Source organism: Pseudopodoces humilis, chromosome 28 (genome assembly GCF_049639895.1).
Source record: "Pseudopodoces humilis isolate 2021_Gansu_Grassland_sample_001 chromosome 28, ASM4963989v1, whole genome shotgun sequence".
Classification (NCBI taxonomy): Eukaryota; Metazoa; Chordata; class Aves; order Passeriformes; family Paridae; genus Pseudopodoces; species Pseudopodoces humilis.
The window spans coordinates 4,667,486-4,686,100 of NC_142227.1; the positions used below are offsets into that span (position 1 = coordinate 4,667,486).

Here is an 18,615-nt window from a genome sequence, read left to right on the forward strand (position 1 = left end):
TAAAGGTTTATCCCCACATAGCTCCCCAGGAGCCCAAGGCCACAGGCTGTCCCAGTGTCAGGTCTCACCCAAGAACTCTCCTCAGATAGGTGTCTTCCTGCAAGAAGTTTTGCTCTGGGGGAGAAGGTCGTCTGGGCTTAAATTGGAGCTTTTGAGGGGATGGGCAAAGGCCACGGTTCAAGATGCTGCCAGCACAACTTTGCTTCCCCCCATCCCTGCCTGTGTCGTGCATCCCTGGGGTGCTGTCAGCAGTGGGGGCTCTCCTAGAACTTCTGACTGTGCCTGGAAAAGAAAATCACCTGTTCTGGTGGGCTTTTGGCTGGGTGGAAAGATTGGGATTCAGTGTCTGCATCCAAGTCTGATCCTCAGAGCAACCCTGGCTCCTGCTCCCAGTGCTGCCCTGGCCCCTAAGAGGGTGCCAGGCCAGGCTGCGCGTGCTGCTGCAGCACCACTGCTCCAAACACCAGCACTGGGAGCTGCAGATGGAATTTGAGAAGGAAATCTTACAAAGGATGATTTGCTTCCTGCCAAAATCTTTCCCTGGGGGACAAACCTGATGTTTTTGGCAGAGACCCTCCCCCAGTCTTTTGAGTTTTCGGTCGAAAACAAACAGGAAGGCAAAATTTTGCAGAGGGTAGAAGGTGTTGGTGGCTGATGCTGCATCAATGCCACCCTTGCCCCCAAGTGGCCCCTCCAGACCCCTGGGCACCTGGCTCTGTGCTGGCAGCACCTTCCCTGGACTCACAGAGGTGACACAGCCCGGGCTGCTCTGGGAAGCACCCGAAGGAATTGGCTTTGCAAAGTGAGGCCGTTTGGGCCATTTCCAGTGGACACCCGGAGCACTTCCAGCACGGCAACACAGAGCCCCCCTCGGTGGCACCCCCTGACTAACCCCTGTGGTGCTATGAACCCAGCAGTACAGACGAGGCCTTGTCACTGGAGGACAAAGATCTGAGGGACCGGGAGAGGAGAATGGCCAATAACGCCAGGGAAAGGGTGCGTGTGCGGGACATTAACGAGGCCTTTAAAGAACTGGGACGCATGTGCCAGATGCACTTAAAAACGGACAAAGCACAGACCAAACTGATCATCCTACAGCAAGCGGTGCAGGTCATTCTGGGCCTGGAGCAGCAAGTACGAGGTATGGTACCACTGGCAGGTGCATTTTGGGGCCTGCCTCTCCCCCTGTCTCTGCATGCTCGTGCTTCTCTGTCCTGACTCCTGCTTTTGGTGTGAGGTGTGTGTTTGTAGCACCAGCAGCACCTCTGGGTGTTGAGCTCTCCCCAGCCCCAGCCCGGGGTGGATTTGAGGCTCCTCTCTCTCTCTGTTCATGCTTAATATAATTTGGCACCTGGATCCCATTAAGCAGCTTTGGAAAATTCAGTCCTCAACTCTGAGTGCTGGCTGAGGCGCACTGGGGTTCCTATAACAAGCACATGGAGATGCCCTGGCACAGATTGCCCAGAGCAGCTGTTGCTGCTCCTAAATCCCTGCAAGTGTCCAAGGCCAGGCTGGCTGGGTCTTGGAGCACTCTGGGACAGTGGAAGGTGACCCTGCCATGGCAGGGTGTCAGAACAAGACGGGCTTTAACATTCCTTCCAACTCAAACCATCTCATGATTCCATGTTTAAGTGGGGGTGCAGCTGGGGTTCTGCTCGAGCAGGGGCCTGGCAGATTCCTGCACAGAGCTCATCTCCTCGCACGGGCCTGCCTGGGACTGTCCCAGTGTCCCCCTGGGATGCTGCTGCCAGGGCTGATGCTGTTGCCCAGACTGAGGTTGCTCCCCTCCCTTGCTGTTTTGGGCACAGAGCGCAATCTGAACCCAAAAGCGGCCTGCTTGAAGCGTCGGGAAGAGGAGAAAGTGTCCGGAGTGGTAGGAGACCCCCAGATGACACTGTCAGCTTCACATCCTGGTCTAGGAGACGGTCACAACCCTGTTGGACACATGTAAAGGTACCATTCCCCACCTTTGATCCCATGTCCCAGTGTGGGTCCAGCCCTGTGCCCACACCCTGCTCTGCTCTGGCTGGGCAGCCCCGCTCCCTCAGCACCTGCCACAGCCCTGCTTCATTTCCCTGAAATCAATGATTTGCATGTGTGCAAAGCCTGGCACAGGGTGCCCAGAGCAGCTGTGGCTGCCCCTGGATCCCTGGCAGTGTCTAAGGCCAGGCTGGACAGGGCTTGGAGCAATCTGGGACAGTGGAAGGTGTCCGTGCCATGGCAGGGGATGGAATAAGATGAACTTTAAGGTCTCTTCCAACCCAACCCATTCCATGATTCTCTTTGTCTGTCACGTGCCCCATGGACACCCACAGCCTGTGGCCCACAGGAGAATGCAGCCCCATAACTGGGATGGGGGGGTTTGGAGCTCTCTGAGTGGGCTCTGACTGCACCTCCCAGTCCTGCCCCAGCTGGCTACTGGAAACCAGCAATTCCTTTTCCTTGTGGCTCTATGAGAGGGAACGGGCAGGTCCCTGAAAAGCCAAGAGAGTCAGAGAAGGTGGAAATCCCTTTGATGGGCTGTTCCCATTTTTAAGGGAGCACAGATGTGAGCAGTGCAGAGATGGTGGGGGGGGATTGAGCAGATCCAGGAGTGGCAGGTCAGGAGCTGATCCCATGGAGTGCATGGAGAGGACACAGTCCCTTGGCGTCCCCTGCCCCAGTGGGTGCCTGGGATGGCCTGACCAAAACAAAGGCAAAACTCAGCTGCAGCCCTGCCCAGCCCTGTGGGGACAAGCTGCAGCAGGAGCCTTGGGGCCCTCTGTGCAGGGAGCACAGTTTCATTCTCATTTGGGTTTCTATCACTTCAGACTTCTCTATTTTTATTTGTAGATCTTTTTGTTCCTCTGGATACGGAGATGTGTAGGAAGAAAACCCTCGGTGTGACCTGCAACCCTGTTGAACCATAAACTGTAGTACTGCTCATACTGACACACACAGACGGATCCTGGTGTGACGTAAGGGGTGGAAAAAACACTTTGTCAGAAACAAAACAGAAACAAAAAATTGCCTTAAGTATAAAGTGCAGAACAGTCAATACATATCACTCAGTTAGGAGGGGGTGGCGTGTTCTCTTGGCTTGTTCACAAGCAGCCAGCAGCAAAATTGTGCCTAAGCTTGATATTTCTTTTTTAAAAAAAAAGAACATTAGTTATGAGATTTTTTTATGTAGAACAAATAGCAATGCCTTTTGGTTTTTTTAGCTTCTTTTGCATATGTTTTGTAAGCAATGAAAATTTTTTTTTTTGTATAAAAACATGTCTTGTACCCTCCGCTTTTCTGCTGCTGTTTCTATAGTTAATGTTGCATCTTTAGGATCAACCAGAATATTAAAATTGTATTAAGAGAGACTGGATATAAAGAGAGGAATTCTCAGATTCGGCTCGGAAAGCCACTAAAAGCGAATGTAGCCACAGTGAGGGAATGTTCTTCCTTGCCTGGCTTGTACCTTCCATGACAAAAAACAAACAAACTCATGTGCTGAATTCACCGTCTCTTTGCTTCGGCCACTTCTGATTTGGGAAAAGGAAGTTAAACAGCAAAGCGAGTGGCAGCAGTGCTCCCACTCCCCCTGGGCCATGACCCAGCTGCTCGGCAAGGTTTGCTTTGTCCCCGGAGATCCCGAGACCCCACGGCTCCATGTGGGAGAGGACACGGCTGTTCCAGAGCGTCACCGTGGGGAGGATGAGCTGCTGGGAGAGAGCAGGCCCCGGGTGCAGGAGAACCAAGGGACTGAGGCGCTTCCAGGTGAGCAGAGCAGCCAGGGATGCACGAGGGAAGTGCCTCTTCCCACATGCCAGAGCTGCCGGAGACACTTCCAGGAGCAGCATTGAACAAAGACCAACTGAACAAAGCTGGAGCACTGGGAAGAGCTGGAGGCAGCCGAAGCACGGCAGCAGCAGTGGGATACAGGGCCAGGAAGCTGGGCAGCAGCAGACCTGAGGATGCTGGAGGCAGGAAAGGAGCAGTGATCTGGCTCACTCCAGCCTCGGCAAAGCCATGACCAGCAGCAGGATCCCTTCTTGTATTGGAAATGCAAAATGCTGGCTCGGGAAGAAGGGTGGCTTCACACCCTGCTGTCACTGCTGTCACATCTCCCAGGCATCCTTGGAGGCAAACTGAGCTCAGCACTGTGCCATGGGACAAGAGCAGGCACCGTCACCTGCACCTGGTCACCTGGGCTCCTCTCTTGGCACTGGGAAGGAGGGCAGCAGGAGTGCCCATCCTGCACCGTGTGCTCCAAGGGCAGCCATCCCTTCACTCCAAGGGATTCCCAGTCACTCCAGACCACTCTGGTGTGCTCAGCAGGAAGAGAATCCCTGGCAGCCCCTCTGGCTCCAGAGGTGTGGAGCAAACAGAGGTGCTGGGCAGTGCTGAGCTGCAGCAGCTGGTCTGGAGATGGCCATGGAAAAATGTTCACCAGGAATTTACTCTTGGTTCTTCCCTCTTCTTCCCCTTCTGAAACATTTTGTGCCTGGCTCCTCTCCGCTCCACAGAGCCCAGTCAGGCAGGGTGGCACACGGGACGTGGGTGCTGGTCTGGGGGGATGTGGGGAACTCCCCTCTCCCCTGCAGGGTCCATCTCTCCCGTGCTGCTCCAGCCTGGGCTCCTGGGGAAGCTGTGTTGCTTTGGCATGGGGAAAGGGAGGGACTGGCAAACAGGATTAGATCCTGTGGCACTTCCCAGCAGCCCCAGGCTTTGCCATAACCTGCTGTTCCTCCATGCTCACAGCTGTGCTTCGTGCTCTGGCAAACCTTGCTGGAAGTGCTCAGGGCAGTGCTTATCTCCCACCCACACCTGGGCACCATGGCCCTCATTCCCTGTGACAGCTCCAAGCTGAGCCACTCTAAGTGCCAGGGCAGGATGGGACTGTCCCTGCTGCCCCTGCTCCTGCCCTGGGGCTCCCCAACATCCAACCACCGCTCTGAAGCTTTTGGGTGCTCCTGGCTTTCCCCAGCTTGCTGCTTCCACCATTCCTTCTGCATGGTGAGAGCTCAGCAGCCCCAGCTCTCTCCCTGGGAAGGCCAGGAAAGCTCAGTGGTTCCAGTAACCCAGGTTCTTGCCTGTGTCAACAGACACATTTTAGCCTAATCAGCTCATCAGGTTTTGACACTACCCTCCCTTGGGTTCTTCTGGCTGCTGAAGCAGTTGGCAGGGAGGGGGAAGAGGTTTTCCTCCATGTGTGACAGCCTTGACTCCTATTCATGCTCTGGAGGGCAAACTGGAAGGCTCAGCATCTGCTTTTTGTTTACTTCATGAGAGTTCCTGCTCCATTAGTGAGACAGTGCTGGGGCTGCAAAGTACCCACTGCTCAGGGGTTTTGGCTGGCTCAGTGCCCCTGTCCCAGGGCCAGGAGGGATGGAGCAGTGTCCCAGCCCTGGAAAGCTTGAAACCCTACAAAAAATAAAAGTGCTTCACAGACCTTTTGAATTTGCCCCAAGAATTGGAGGTGGCAGTCATGGACAACGGGACTTAAAGGGACTAGCCAAGAAAAATCCATAAATTCAACAAAATTGGAAATCTGAGAAGATGTATGAGTTGTTCACAAATTTGCTGAACTTCATCCCCTCTGAGTCCTGCAGGCCAGGGGGGAATCCCAATGAGCCAGAACCTTTCTCATCATCCCTGAATCCCCAGGCATTGCAACAAAAATGGGGCTTTTAAGCGGCATTTTGGTGACTTAAGATGTTACTTTGACAGCAAATCCAGCCAACTTCCTTCCATGGCAAGGCTTGGGTGAAGATCCTTGAGCATAAGCCCTCGGAGCCAGGGTTTGGAGAGATCATCTCAAAAGCACAATGTAGGGGGTGGCAGTGCTGTCCCTGGAGCTGCCTCGATGGCAGCCCGGTGGCCTCAGTGGCATCTCTGCTTTCCAGGTGCTCAGGGAACAATTGGGAAGAGCAGCAAGGAAAAATTCCTTTGTCTTGCCAGTGTGTTTGGCTCAGTGTGAATATGGTGCCTGTAACCTGCCAGGGGAAGTGGCTTTTCTAAAAACAATGACTGCCAGGTGCTTTCCCCAAAATACCACCAGCCCAGCCCCGAAATGTCACCCTGTAGCAATGAAACTCTTGTCTTTAGCTGTTGTGATCAGCGAGGGCCAGGCCTGCACTCTCCCCAGCCCACAGCCCTGCTCCATTCCACTTAGGATCTTACAGATCCCCAGACCTGCTCCTCTGCCTGGCTGCGTGTCCCCCCCAGCAGTGGTGCTGCCAGGAGAGGTGTCACGGGTGGGTGACATGCTGTGCAGTGCCATTTATTCAGTTTTCTCCTTCCTCTCTTAGCCTTTGCTTGCATGGCTGCTCCTGGGGACGTGTGCCCTCCTCTTTGGGGGCCACTGAGCCCTGCCAAAGCTTCCTTCATCAGACAGAGGGACTATCTTCCCTTCTGTGCAGCTTCTAGTTCCTCTTTCCCCAGGCTGCATCTCCCAGTGAAGCAGCACAACTGGGACACGGCCATGGGACATTTCTTGTGTCCCCAGCCCAGGAGCCCCCTCTTGCCTCGCTCAGCCAGCCCTCTGCCTCCCTGCACACAAGTTGTGCATGCCACAGTACTGAGGAGTGTCTGGAGTCCAGTCTGTGAACAGTAAAATTGCAGATTTTTGTTTTCTCCCTTTTCACCTGCTTTTTCCCCAGAGCAAAGCAGCTGCAGCCTCCTATGTGTTGGTGCTCAGGCAGTGGTGGCAGCCTGGCTGCTCAAGCTCACAGCCCCAGGGAGCAGAATTCCAGCTGTTTGGCATGTTTGGCTGTCTGCCTGTGAGCCCTCGGCAGATCTACTCACAGCCCCAGCCAGCTCAGGACTGTCTGCTCCCCTGCTTTCACACACAGAGGTGTGCTGGCAGCAAGGATGGAATCAAGCTGTGGTTTCCTCAGAGTCAGTGCAGAAACTGCTCTCCAAGGTCCTTTGTGTCTCACCAGTGTCCCTACTGAAGCCAGCAGAGCCTTTGGGCACTTGCTGGGTGGTTCCAGTTGTGGGGACTTGAGAAACAGGGGCTTTGGAACCCCCCCAATCCCCTGCCCCCCTTGAGCTTTGCTGCCAACTTTGGGGCCAGTGGAACCCGAGTTCCTCTTGCAGGCCCTGCTGTGCTACAGTGGGGAGCCTGGGCCAGCTCCAGTTCATCCCTGGGCTTTGGGAGGTGAAACAAAACTCGGGATGGAGCTGAGCCTTCAGCCCCCACCTGCAGTGCTGGCTAACCCAGAGCAAGCCCTGGCCACTGGACTCTCCCATTCCTGCCCAACACCAGCAATAGCAAGGCCTGATTTCTGTACCCCGAGCTTGCACAAGGTCTTTGCCCTGTTAAAAATCCTATGCAAATCTTATCCCTCTCCCCTTTCCCAGGGCTCTGCAGATCCCAGCCCAGCCCATTCTCTGCTCTTTTCTGAGATTGCTCCTGAGTTCATGCTCCCCTGCTGCCCTCAGGGTCCAGCTTCATTCCTGGCAGATCCAAAAGCATTTGGAGACCTGTGCCCTGGAGCTGGGAGGGGGCAGATGAGACTGTAGGAACACCCAGCTCATACTGAGAACTGAACTGGAGGGGACAAGGCCTGGTCCTGGGGCTCCTCCACACACCCTTCACCCTCCTGTGCCTTCTGCTCAATGCTGGTGGGGCACTGCCAGCATCCTTCATCCCCCCGGCCCCCCAAAAGGAGAAGCTCAGTTCCACCTTGTTGGTGCCCAGACTGCCCTGTTCTAACACCTGAGCCTCAGGCTTGCCTGGGGCTGCTCTTCCTTCAGCTGCCCCAAGCCTGAAGGGGTGTTTCCCCTCCTCCCACGATCCCCAATCTCTCCAGCCAGCACCTCTGAGCTGTTGCCCTTTGCAGAGGGGCAGCCCATGCCAGCAGCTGCCCATCAGCTGGGGTGCAGGCAGGAGGATTTGGGGGGTGGGTGCTGCCGCTGTCCCACAGCACGGCTGCCTCTCCCTGTCCTTGGGGCAGGTGTTGGGGGACCTGGTGCTCTGTACTTTGATTTCCAGGACAGTTCAGCCCTTTTGGGGAGCCAGCACTGCTGTGCCTTGGCCTGCAGGACTCCCAGGGGGAGGTGGGCTCTGGTTAGGAGGGTGCAGGCTCCACGTGAGCTTCTGCCAAACCTTGTGTGTCCATCTGCAGCCCTGCTCCAGGCCAAGGGCAGTCCTGTCGTGGGTCTCCACATCGGTATCTGTGTCCCCCTGGTTTTGTACCCCTCTTGCTCCTCAGGGCTCTCCATTCCCACCCTGGCCCAGACAAGCCCCTGCCATGGTGGAGTGGGCTGTAACACACCCTGGGACAGCTCAGCACGGCTGCAGCACCAGCTCAGGAGAGCAAAGGGGTTTCTGCTCCCCAAGGGGGTGTTCTGGTACCAAGGCCTTTTGCCAAAGAGCATCCCCTGTGTCCCTGGGCTGAGCCTGGGGGAGCCGTGGAGCTCCGGGAGCAGCGAGCTGGGGACACTGCGGGTCTCCCTTCCCGGGGCCACGTCTTCCCAAGTCACTTGATCCCACCAGCTTTTGAGCAAACCTTGTGGCATGGAGCCACTCAGGAGGGAAGGAGCCATGGGAAACCACACACCAGCCACTGTTCGTGTGCCAGGAGAGGGGAAAGAGGCACCTGGTGAGGCAGGACAGGGAAGATCCCAACCCCACGCGTGGGAATGACCCGTTGGGTGCCGAGGCCTCCAGCTCTCTGGGGAAACAAAGCATTCCTGGGATGTTCTTTCTCTATATTTTTGTAGGAATGGGGGGTGGGAGAGCAGATGGGAGATGCCTGCGGAAGTTGTTTATTTTTAACCCTGTAGAAAGTTTTGGGTTGTTTTTGGTTTTTGGCCTTTAAAATAAAAAATGGTCCTTGCTTTTGATGTTTATGCTGCCTACCTGTAAATCCAGATGTACTTAAGTGGCTGAAATCCTTGTTCTTAAATCAGATACACATTATAGTTTTGAACTATATATATAGTAAATATATATATATATATGCCTAACCCAGCAAAAAAAAAAAATAAATAAAGTATTTGGGGGTGGGAAATGCGTTGCTCTTTGAAATGAATCACAATTGGGGGATGAAATTGTGTTTCTGAGTGCCTCAAGATATGAATTGTTTTCCTTTTTTTAAATAATTTTATACAAGTGTCAAAACAGCTGGCTGGATTATTTGGAATTTTTAAATAATCCTAACTTTTTTAAAGTAGATTTTGAGAACTGTCCTGTATATAACAGTAATGTAGCAATAAATGTGACATTTTATAACAATATTACTTTTTTATCCCCTTGTGTGTCCTTCAGCTGTTGTATCCCTAGGAATGAGAAGTTGGAATAAAGGCTTTGCCTTGCACTAAAAACAAAAGAAAACAGCAGACAGGTTTTCAGACACTTGCCCTGGGTGTGGATCCTGCCCCTTGCATCACTGTTGTTTCCTTGCCTCTGCCCCTGGGGAGCAGCCACAAGTGGAAATTCCAGTTAAATGCCCCCAGCCTATCCCAGGAGCCCAGCACAGACTGGTGATGGGAGAAATTAATCAAATCAGAGTCGTTAAGGTTGAAAAAGACCTTTAAGATCATCAAGTCCGACTGTCAGTTCACCACTAACCCATGCCCCAAGCACCACATCCATTGTTCGAACACTTCCAGGGATGATGACTTCAGCCTGTTCCAGTACCTGACAACCCTCTTTGTGAAGAGCTTTTTGCTGATATCCAACCTAAACCTTCCCTGGCACAACTTGGGGCTGTTTCCTCTTGTCCTGTCCCTTGTTCCCTGAACAGCCTGACCCCCACCTGGCTCCATCCTCCTTCCTCCCCTTCGGGCTCCAAGGTCCCCCAGGACGTGCACAGAATTACAGATTGATTTGGGTTGGAAAGGGCCATAAAGCCCATCTTGTTCCACTCCCTGCCACAAGTAGGGAACACCTTCCACTGGACCACAAAGCCCCATCCAACCTGGCCTTGGACACTGCAGGGATGGGGCAGCCACAGCTGCTCTGGAGTATCTGTTCCAGTGTTCCTCCTGCATGTTCACAAGTTGCTGAGCAGGCTCCAGCAGGGCCTGGGGAACACTGGGAGAGACTGAGAGGCTGTGACAGGAGGGTTTGCGGAGGCACTGATGGGCTCTGGGGAAACCGCTTTGGGAAGGGAGCAGCTCCCTCCAGCACGAGGCCGAGTCCCAGCTCAGTGGGGGAACACCGCCACCCCTCAGCGCCTGTGTCCCCTCTCCAGCCTGGGGTCATCCTGTCCCCTCTGGGCTTATGTCAGGCCTCATGTCCCCTCTCCAGTGCAGGGGCAGCCTGTTCCCCCACGGCAGCTGCTGTCCTCTCTCCAGGACATGGGGGTCCTGGTCCCGGTGTGGGGACAGCCCGCCCCCTCGGCCCTCTCCAGCATGGGGACAGACTGTCCTTTCAGGTCTCGTGTCCTCTCTCCGGTGCGGCGACAGCCCGTGCCCTCGGCTCGTGTGTCCTTAGTCCCCGTGTCCCTCAGGGCCCGTGTGCCCGCTCCCCCCAGGCACAGCCGCAGCCTCTCAGCACCGAGCGGGCCCCGCTCCGCCCCCGGCCCCGCTCCGCCCCCGGCCCCGCTCCGCCCCCGGCCCCGCTCCGCCCCCGGCCCCGCTCCGCCCCCGGCCCCCGGCCCCGCTCCGCCCCCGGCCCCGCTCCGCCCCCGGCCCCGCTCCGCCCCCGGCCCCGCTCCGCTCCCGGCCCCGCTCCGCCCCCGGTCCCGCTCCGCCCCCGGCCCCGCTCCGCCCCCGGCCCCGCTCCGCCCCCGGCCCCGCTCCGCTCCCGGCCCCGCCCCGCCCCCCGTCCCCCTCCGCTCCCGGCCCCGCTCCGCCTCAGCCCCGCCTCAGCCCCGCCCCACCTCAGCCCCTCCCCGCCCCCGCTCAGCTCCCGACCCCGCCCCGCCCCCTCCCCCCGCGTGGTCGGGGCGGCGCCCGCCCCCCCCGCCCCGCGCCCGCGCCCGGGGTCACTTGGAGGCGGCGCGGACGCCATGTTGAGCCAACTGCTGGGGCCGCGCTACGCGCAACTGCTGCGGACCTGGTGAGGGGGGACCGGGCTGCCCACCCGCCCTGCGGCTGGCTGGGCCTGCCCGCTTCGACCCGGGGCTGTTTGTCCGCTCCGACCCGGCCTCTGCTCGCCCCGCCCGGAGCTCTGCGCTCCCCTCACCGCGTCCTCCGGGCACGGCCGCGCACTCAGCGCGCACTGTGGGAGCCTGAAGGGCGTCCCGACCCCTTCCCGAAGCCCTGCCCGAGGCTTCCCCGTTCCCTCCGCGCTCTGCGCCCTGTGAGGGTCTCTGGGGACGGTTCTGGAGGGGGGAGCAGCGCTCGGGCCGGGGCTGAGGGGCCGAGGAGCCGGAGAAAGCGCTTGCGGCCCACCCGGCGCTGGCTGTATTTCACATATATAAATATAACAGTGTCCGTGGGTGCCCTTTGTAGGGCTGTGGGAAGCAAAACGAAGTTTTCGGCGGTGCAGAACCGACGGGATGTGGCTACAGCAGTGTATAGCAGTGTGTCTTGTCTTTGCTGAGTAGTAGTCTTTTAAAGTAAAAGATTATGACCTTTATCCGTCAGATATCTTGTCTGCCCTGAGGATTAATGCTGTTTCATGTCTGTGAGGTTCTTTCAATATTTCTGTGTCCAGTTCGGGCGCCACAAGATCAGGAGGATCCAAAGCTGTTGGAGAGTGTCCAGAGGAGGGACACGGAGCTGGGGAAGGCTCTGAGGAGCAGCTGAGGGCACTTGGCTCGTTCAGCTGGAGCAGAGGAGACTGAGGGGAGGCTCCTCGGGGGCTGCAGCTCCTCCCGAGGGGAGGCGGAGGGGCAGGGGCTGAGCTCTGCTCTGGGACAGGGACAGGAGCCCAGGAAGGGCTGGAGCTGTGCCAGGGCTTGGGATGGATCTCAGGGCAAGGTTCTTCCCCCCGAGGCTGCTGGCACTGCCCAGGCTCCCCAGGGAATGGGCCCGGCCCCAAGGCTGCCAGAGCTCCAGGAGCGTTTGGACAGCGCTCTCAGGGATGCTCAGGGTGGGCTTGTTGGGGGGTCTGGGCAGGGCCAGGGGTTGGACTCAATGATCTTTGTGGGTCTCTTCCAGCTCAGGATATTCTGGAATTATAAGCTCTTTTCTTGATTGAAGTGAGTTTCTCAGGTACCTCAGCCATGAGCATCTGCCAGGCCTTTCATAGTGGTAATTTGTTGTTTACCCAGGTGTGTGTCTCTTCTTTAGGACCCCCACCCTTGTCACATGGGGTGGAGTGGCTGGTGTTGGTGTGATCTGGGCCACAGACTGGAAGCTGGTCTTGCAGTATGTTCCCTACATCGGCGGCAAGTACAAAACTGAAGACTGAGCTTCCCTCTAATGGTGAGTTTTGTTTGTGCTTCTCTTGGCTTAATCAATAGAATTATAAAATCACAGAATCCCAGGCAGGTTTGGGTTGGAAGGACCTTAAAGCTCATCCTGCTCAGCCCATGCCATGGGCAGGGACACATTCCACTATCCCAGGCTGCTCCAAGCCCTCTCCAGGACAGCCTGGCCTGGAACACTTGAACACAATTGCCCTGTGTTGGTGTGACAGTGGATGTTTCCTCTTTGCCTGGGGCACAAGCATTTTTTTTTTCTTTTTTCCTTTTTTTTTTTTTTAAATGGAGCTTCACAGAGCGCCAGAAGGATGAAATATTCATTAGAATATGTTTTTCAAGTGATTATTTTGCAAGCAGCAGATCTTCCACAACAAAATGCAGTTCTTAAGAGGTCAAATCAAGCTAATTTGGAACTTTTGACTTCTGTTCCTGAGCAGAAGGGCTACAAGCTCATGTCTAGTTTTGTGACTAGGCAAATTCAGACTCCTTTCTGCTCCTTGCAACTGGTATTAAAAGTAAATTGAATTTTCAGAGCTGGTTATTGTATTCCACAAATTCCTTGGAAGATTTGCTTTCTCGAGGTTTGGGTTATTTTCCTTCTTTGAATGTTTATCAGAAGTGCTGTTCCAAATGTTCTGAAAGTCTGACCATTCCTAAAGCTGGAGCAGCAATTATACAATCCTTCTGTTGGGGCTCTAACTGCATATTCTTTCTAGTAGCCAGGCTTCAGATTTCCTTATTCCTTGCTGCAGATAGAAGGGAGTTAGGAAGATTTTTCCATTTGTTAAAGGATGCTAATGGGGAAACTCGGAGTCCAGAGGAAACTCTGTCTACCTCAGTGTTCGTTTCCTCTGGTCAGAAGAACAGTTACACCTAAATGTTGACTAATGGAAGTGAGCTACTTGTGTTCCAGCTACACAGTATTTTGTAGGGAAGTCGGTCAGTTTGGGAAGCACAGACAGTACTTTTTAAGGTTTTTCTTAGCAGTAGTTGTTGCAGTTTAAACAATTTACTGTTTGTAAACTCAGTATTGCACAGATCCTTCTGTAACCAACAGAGGAGTGAAATTGTCTTGGAAGTCAGCTGAACTGGAGGCATTTTGGGTCATTGTGATGTTTACAGACAAGTCACAGAGCCATAGAATCACAGAATGGTTTGGGTGAGAAGGGTCATTAAAGCCCATTCAGTTCCACCCCCTGCTATGGGCAGGGACACCTTCCACTATCCCAGGGTGCTCCAAGCCCCATCCAACCTGGATGGAGAAAAGTTTTCAACTGGAAAAGCTCTCAAGTTACATAGAGGCAATTAAATTACTTTCTAAGGGCTTTCCTTCCTTAAAAATTGTCAGTAGTAGGAACACAGCTCTATTCCTGAGCCAGCAGCCTGCGTTTCCCATTTTGAAGTGAGAACTTTGTGTGTCAGTCCTCTGGAAAGAGGAGCAGAGAAAGGGGATGTGTCTGTGGTGGCCTGTGCTCCCTTCCAAAGGGACTCCAGGCCTGCACACCCGCAACTGGATCAGCTCCTGGATCAGAAACTTCCTGCCTGGCTGCTGGGGGCTTTGAAAACCTCTCGTGTTGGCTGCTGTGGCACTGTGCAGGAAGCTCTGCTTAACGACTGCTCTGTGTTTGTTGTAGGATTGTTATTGCTGGAGAGTGTTTGGAGCCATCCGTCCGCTGAGACCCTGCTTGGGGTGACCCTGAAATGCCCAGTACAGATTCTGCAAGCAGTTGTGATCTGTCTGTCTCTCCCATGAACAGCTGTGAGCAAATTCACCTTCACTGACCACTTCCTCTGAGCACTTTCCCAGCACATCTTGCCTTGATGGGAGTAATTTATAAACCTGGTGTACAAAATAAACCAAGTGAATGATTTTTTGGGGGTTGGGTTTTTGGGTTTCTGTGTGTGTGTGTGTGTGTGTGTTACCTTCTCAGTCTGCATTCTTAAGACCAGACTTCTGGTTTGGTTTTGGGTTCTAGAATCATGGAATCACAGACTGGTTTGGGTTGGGACACCTGGCATGTTATCCCAGGTTGCTCCAAGCCTTGTCCAGCCTGGCCTTGGACACTTCCAGGGATCCAGGGGCAGCCACAGCTGCTCTGGGCACCATTTTATGTCTTCAACTTGTTGGACTGTGTGTCCTGAGGCAGGTCTGCCATGTGTTTGCCTCTTTTCCTGTGCAGGTTCCTTGGGAATTAACCACTGGCTGCAAGGATACTGAGTTTGATGATTTATTTATTTCAGTTACAGCTCTTGAGCTACTCTTAGGGATGTGTTGATTTTAGGCTCATCATTCCTGGATCACTGTGACCTCATGGATACAGTTAACTTTTCACAGCCAATATTGCAGAGTTTCATGGTAACAGATTCCTGAAATTTAGTTTAAAGAAAGGATTTGGGGTTTTTAACATCAATTCATGGACCCCTTAAATGCTCTATTCTTTAAGCTTTTCTGGCTTCATCTAGGGGCTTGAGGAAGGCAGGCCCCAAATCCTGGGTGTCTTTCCTTGTACTAGGATGAAAACAAGGGGTTCAGGGAGCTGTTCCATTCTTAATTTGGAGTTGAGTAGAAAAAAAAAAATCTATATCCTTTATTCATAGATCTCTTTATTTGTGAACTTAAATCAATGATGAAACAACCCACAAAGAAAGGCCTTTAGGTGAGAGTTCTTAGCTGTTAGAAAACCCCTACCACAACCCCTTTAGATGAGAGTTTTTAGCTGTTAGAAAAAGGAAGAATGAGGATTATTTAGCTCTGGTCTCTGCCACTCAGCCACAGATGACTCAGAGGGGAAAAGTTCATCCCTTTTCACAAAGACCAGAATTTACAAACAAACTTCCTCTGTGTGAGAACAGGGTCCCTGTTTTCTCTCTGCTTAGTGCCCAATTTCATCTTACTAGAATGTTTGGCTGTAATGCAAGGTTTGAATCTCTTTAGGGGGAAAATCCCAGTTCTGGCTGTGCTGTCTATGTGTCACTGTCAGGGCTGTGTCACCCTCAGGGATATTTCTATGGAAGACTGTTGGAAAACCTGTCCAAACAGTGGCACTATGCAGGACACTTGGATTATTTAATTGACAGTAAAATTTATTAATGTTGCTTCAGCAGCATCGTTGTTAATTAACTGGGGGCAAAGAATATTATTTTCACATGCAGAAACCTCCTTTTGCTGCTCTTCTGTGTCCAATAAGATACAATCACATAATCTTGAATATCCTCAGTGAGAAGGAACTCACAGGGGACCTCAAGTCCAGCTCCTGGCCCTGAACAGACACCCAACAATCCCACCCCGTGCCTCGCTGAGAGTGTTGTGCAAATGCTCCTGGAGCTCTGGCAGCCTTGGGGAGCTTCCCTGGGAGCCTGGTGGAACAGAAGCTTGTGGAATAGTGGGATAAGGGTGCTGGTTCCTCAGGCTGTCCCATCCCTGCTCCAGCAGTGCTCCTGACAGACCCACAGGAGGCCAAAGCCTCACCTGAACCTCAGGATACTGAGAGTGTAGGTCTGACAACAGCAGCCCTCTGCCACATGTAGAGTTGTTGATACTGATCCATTTACAGCTAAATTATGCCTGGAAAGTGGATATTCCATCAGCCTGTCCTTGCACAGCAGCAGGATTGTAACCTCAGGTCAGGACAGCTCAGTCCCTGCTCTTACTTTACCTGTGTAACACCTGTGGACAGGATGGGTATAACCTGCTGCTGCAGAAATTCCCTGGTTTTGCCTTGTTCCCATGGGTGAGTGATGTGTTCCCACGGCTTGGAGTTCTTTGGGGAGCCTGAAGCTGGGGGTCTGTGGTGTCCATCCCTCTGAGGACTCTGGGGTCCCTGAGCTGTCAGTCAGTGGTGACAGTCCCCTTTACACAGCCCCGGTGGTAGAGGTGTGCCCAGCAGGTGAGATGAGATACTGAAAGGAGAAAAACATTTAAAATCCCAGCTGTGTGCACAGGCAGCACTGCAGGGAGTGTATAGACCTTGGATTTGTTTGAGGATTGTTCAGCTCCTTGTTCTTCAGACAGCATTCCCAGTGATGGATTTATTGCTAATTAACCCTAGGATTAGTGTATAACTGATTTAATTGCTATATTTCTCTTGCTACAAGAGCAAGAAACACACTCTTGAAAATACCTTCTGCATTCTTGGGCAAGTTTCTGTTAAAATTCAAATAATTACTGTTCAAGTGGCATGGGTGATCTTTCTAATGTTTAATATCCTAGCATTGCCTCTCTTCTAACAGTTAATTATTTTCATAATGAGCTATGAATGCCACATATGTTAGAGAAACAAATTAAAAAACAATTACCTGACAGAGAGGGAACAAGCTTCCCCTTCCAAACCTGGAGAGGGCACAGAGGTAGCTTTGGATTTACAAGCATCAGAGAAGCTCTGGGTTGATGATGTAGCTTTGAAACAGCCCCTAAGAAAAGGGAGGCTTTGCATTCCTGCCTGCCTCTCCCAAGTGTTTGTCCTTGCTGTGGTACCCCCACTTCACTTCCCTGGTGGAATGTGCAAGTGGAGATGGGACAGGGTTTTTTTACTGCAGCCACCTCAGCACAGTGAGCCTGCAACAGCCCTTGTTGGTCTCTTCTCCTGGAAGAGCCTCTGCTGGGGCTCCTGGTTTGGGAATTCCATGGCAAATCCTGCTCCGGAATAAGCTCCTCAACTAGCTCTGGGAGTGCGGAGTAGGAAGCTTCAAACCACAGATTCCTGCAGAGTGAAATCAGGAGTTCTTCTTTTGGGTTATCCTGCTGCTTCCTTCTGTGCCTGACAACAACTGATTTTGGTGATTTTTTGGATTATCTACTCATCCTAGGGCCACACAGAGTCTGGCAGCTGAATCCACTTTCAGCTGCTGGTTGTACCTGCAAATACCTCACCTTGGCAGTGTTCCCAGAGGAACACTGGTGTATTTTCCCTTCAGCTCAAGGGTTCATTTCTACCCAAACATTTCACGCAGTCCTAGGAGAGAGTAAATGTTTCCCTTGCATAAACCCGTGCCAGCTGCCAGTGAAATCTGATTTTCTACCTCTTGATACAGTCAGCTCGAGGTCCAGAGGACATTTCAGGGATCCTCTTCCACATCCAAACCCACAGCTCCGCTTACTCCCAGCTCTGCCACTTCATTGTTAAAAGATACCACTGAAGGTTTCACCGTGCTTCAGTTTCCCCTTCGCACTCTAAAGCTCCATGTCAGTACAAGTTTTTTGTTCCAACAGTATCAGTTCAGCTGGATTGTGGGGTTTGGGGTGTTTTTATTAAAAAAAACAAGGAAGTGCATTTATGGAAAATAGTGTGGGTTTGATCAATAACGGGAATTGGAAGTTCTCCATCTCTTTTGTGCAAGACTGCAGAAAATAACAGCAATGGCCGAGCGAGACATTTCCTACCTGTGAGCCCAGAGGAGACAACATAAACCACCACACCCCGGTACCTGGGGAGCTGGAATGCCTTCAGGGCAAAGCTCAGCATTGATCAAATTAAAGACACCACCTTCACCCTCACGGATCTTAAACCTTTTTAAACAAAGCAAATGCAAACCGGCACCTACAGGCACACCTGGATCTTGGAAATTTCCAGTTTCTAAGCCTGGACAATTTGCAGCCCATTGTGGGGGTGTGGGCTTCCCTCTCATCCATGGCATGTCACATCCTCCCTCAATCTCCTGCTGCTTTTCAAACGAGGGAGTTTGAAATGAGTGAGGGAGCCCTGACTTGAAAAAAAGTGTAATCACTAGTACCTAACCATGTGATGTTTAACGATGGTCAGTCCTGGTTCCTGCCCTGGGATGGGGCAGCCCTGGGTGCAGGGACAGACTGGGAATGAGAGGCTGGAGAGCAGCGCCCTGGGAAGGGACCTGGGGGTCCTGGTTGGTGGCAAGCTGGATCTGAGTCACCAGTGAGTCCTGGCAGCCCAAAGGGCCACCAGGCCCAGAGAGGGATTGTCCCGCTCTGCTCTGCACTGGGACAGCCTCACCTCCAGTGCTGGGGGCACTTGGGGCACCACAAGATCAGGAGGATCCAAAGCTGTTGGAGAGTGTCCAGAGGAGGGACACGGAGCTGGGGAAGGCTCTGAGGAGCAGCTGAGGGCACTTGGCTCGTTCAGCTGGAGCAGAGGAGACTGAGGGGAGGCTCCTCGGGGGCTGCAGCTCCTCCCGAGGGGAGGCGGAGGGGCAGGGGCTGAGCTCTGCTCTGGGACAGGGACAGGAGCCCAGGAAGGGCTGGAGCTGTGCCAGGGCTTGGGATGGATCTCAGGGCAAGGTTCTTCCCCCCGAGGCTGCTGGCACTGCCCAGGCTCCCCAGGGAATGGGCCCGGCCCCAAGGCTGCCA

General features: G+C 53.4%; 2 protein-coding genes across 11 annotated transcripts in view; both read left to right on the plus strand.

Moving 5' to 3' along the window:
• TCF3 (transcription factor 3) overlaps nt 1-9,216 on the plus strand; it is an 83,101-nt gene extending 73,885 nt beyond the window's left edge. For 6 of the 10 annotated variants that reach the window (XM_088067886.1, XM_005531339.3, XM_088067887.1 and 3 more), the window contains 2 exons: nt 1,809-1,953; nt 2,833-9,216. In XM_088067886.1, coding sequence (XP_087924012.1) covers nt 1,809-1,951 — 143 coding nt within the window. In that variant the 3' untranslated portion in view covers nt 1,952-1,953; nt 2,833-9,216. Of the gene's footprint in view, nt 1-914; nt 1,142-1,808; nt 1,954-2,832 lie in introns of all 10 variants that reach the window. The other 4 variants (XM_088067888.1, XM_014260084.2, XM_014260083.2 and 1 more) reach the window with 2 other exon arrangements.
• A 1,670-nt stretch (nt 9,217-10,886) lies between these two features.
• UQCR11 (ubiquinol-cytochrome c reductase, complex III subunit XI) lies at nt 10,887-14,167 on the plus strand. Its single transcript, XM_005531340.3, has 3 exons — nt 10,887-10,984; nt 12,163-12,297; nt 13,931-14,167. Exons 1-2 carry the CDS (start codon nt 10,935-10,937, stop codon nt 12,281-12,283), a joined length of 171 nt encoding a protein of 56 aa, XP_005531397.1. The 5' UTR covers nt 10,887-10,934; the 3' UTR covers nt 12,284-12,297; nt 13,931-14,167.
• Nucleotides 14,168-18,615: the final 4,448 nt, after the last annotated feature.

Bases quoted from the DNA above. Each gene is read 5' to 3' on its own strand.
- UQCR11 (XM_005531340.3), top strand. From the start codon at position 10,935: ATGTTGAGCCAACTGCTGGGGCCGCGCTACGCGCAACTGCTGCGGACC. The intron at 10,985-12,162 runs GTGAGGGGGGAC...TCTCTTCTTTAG, and splicing joins GCGCAACTGCTGCGGACCTG to GACCCCCACCCTTGTCACAT.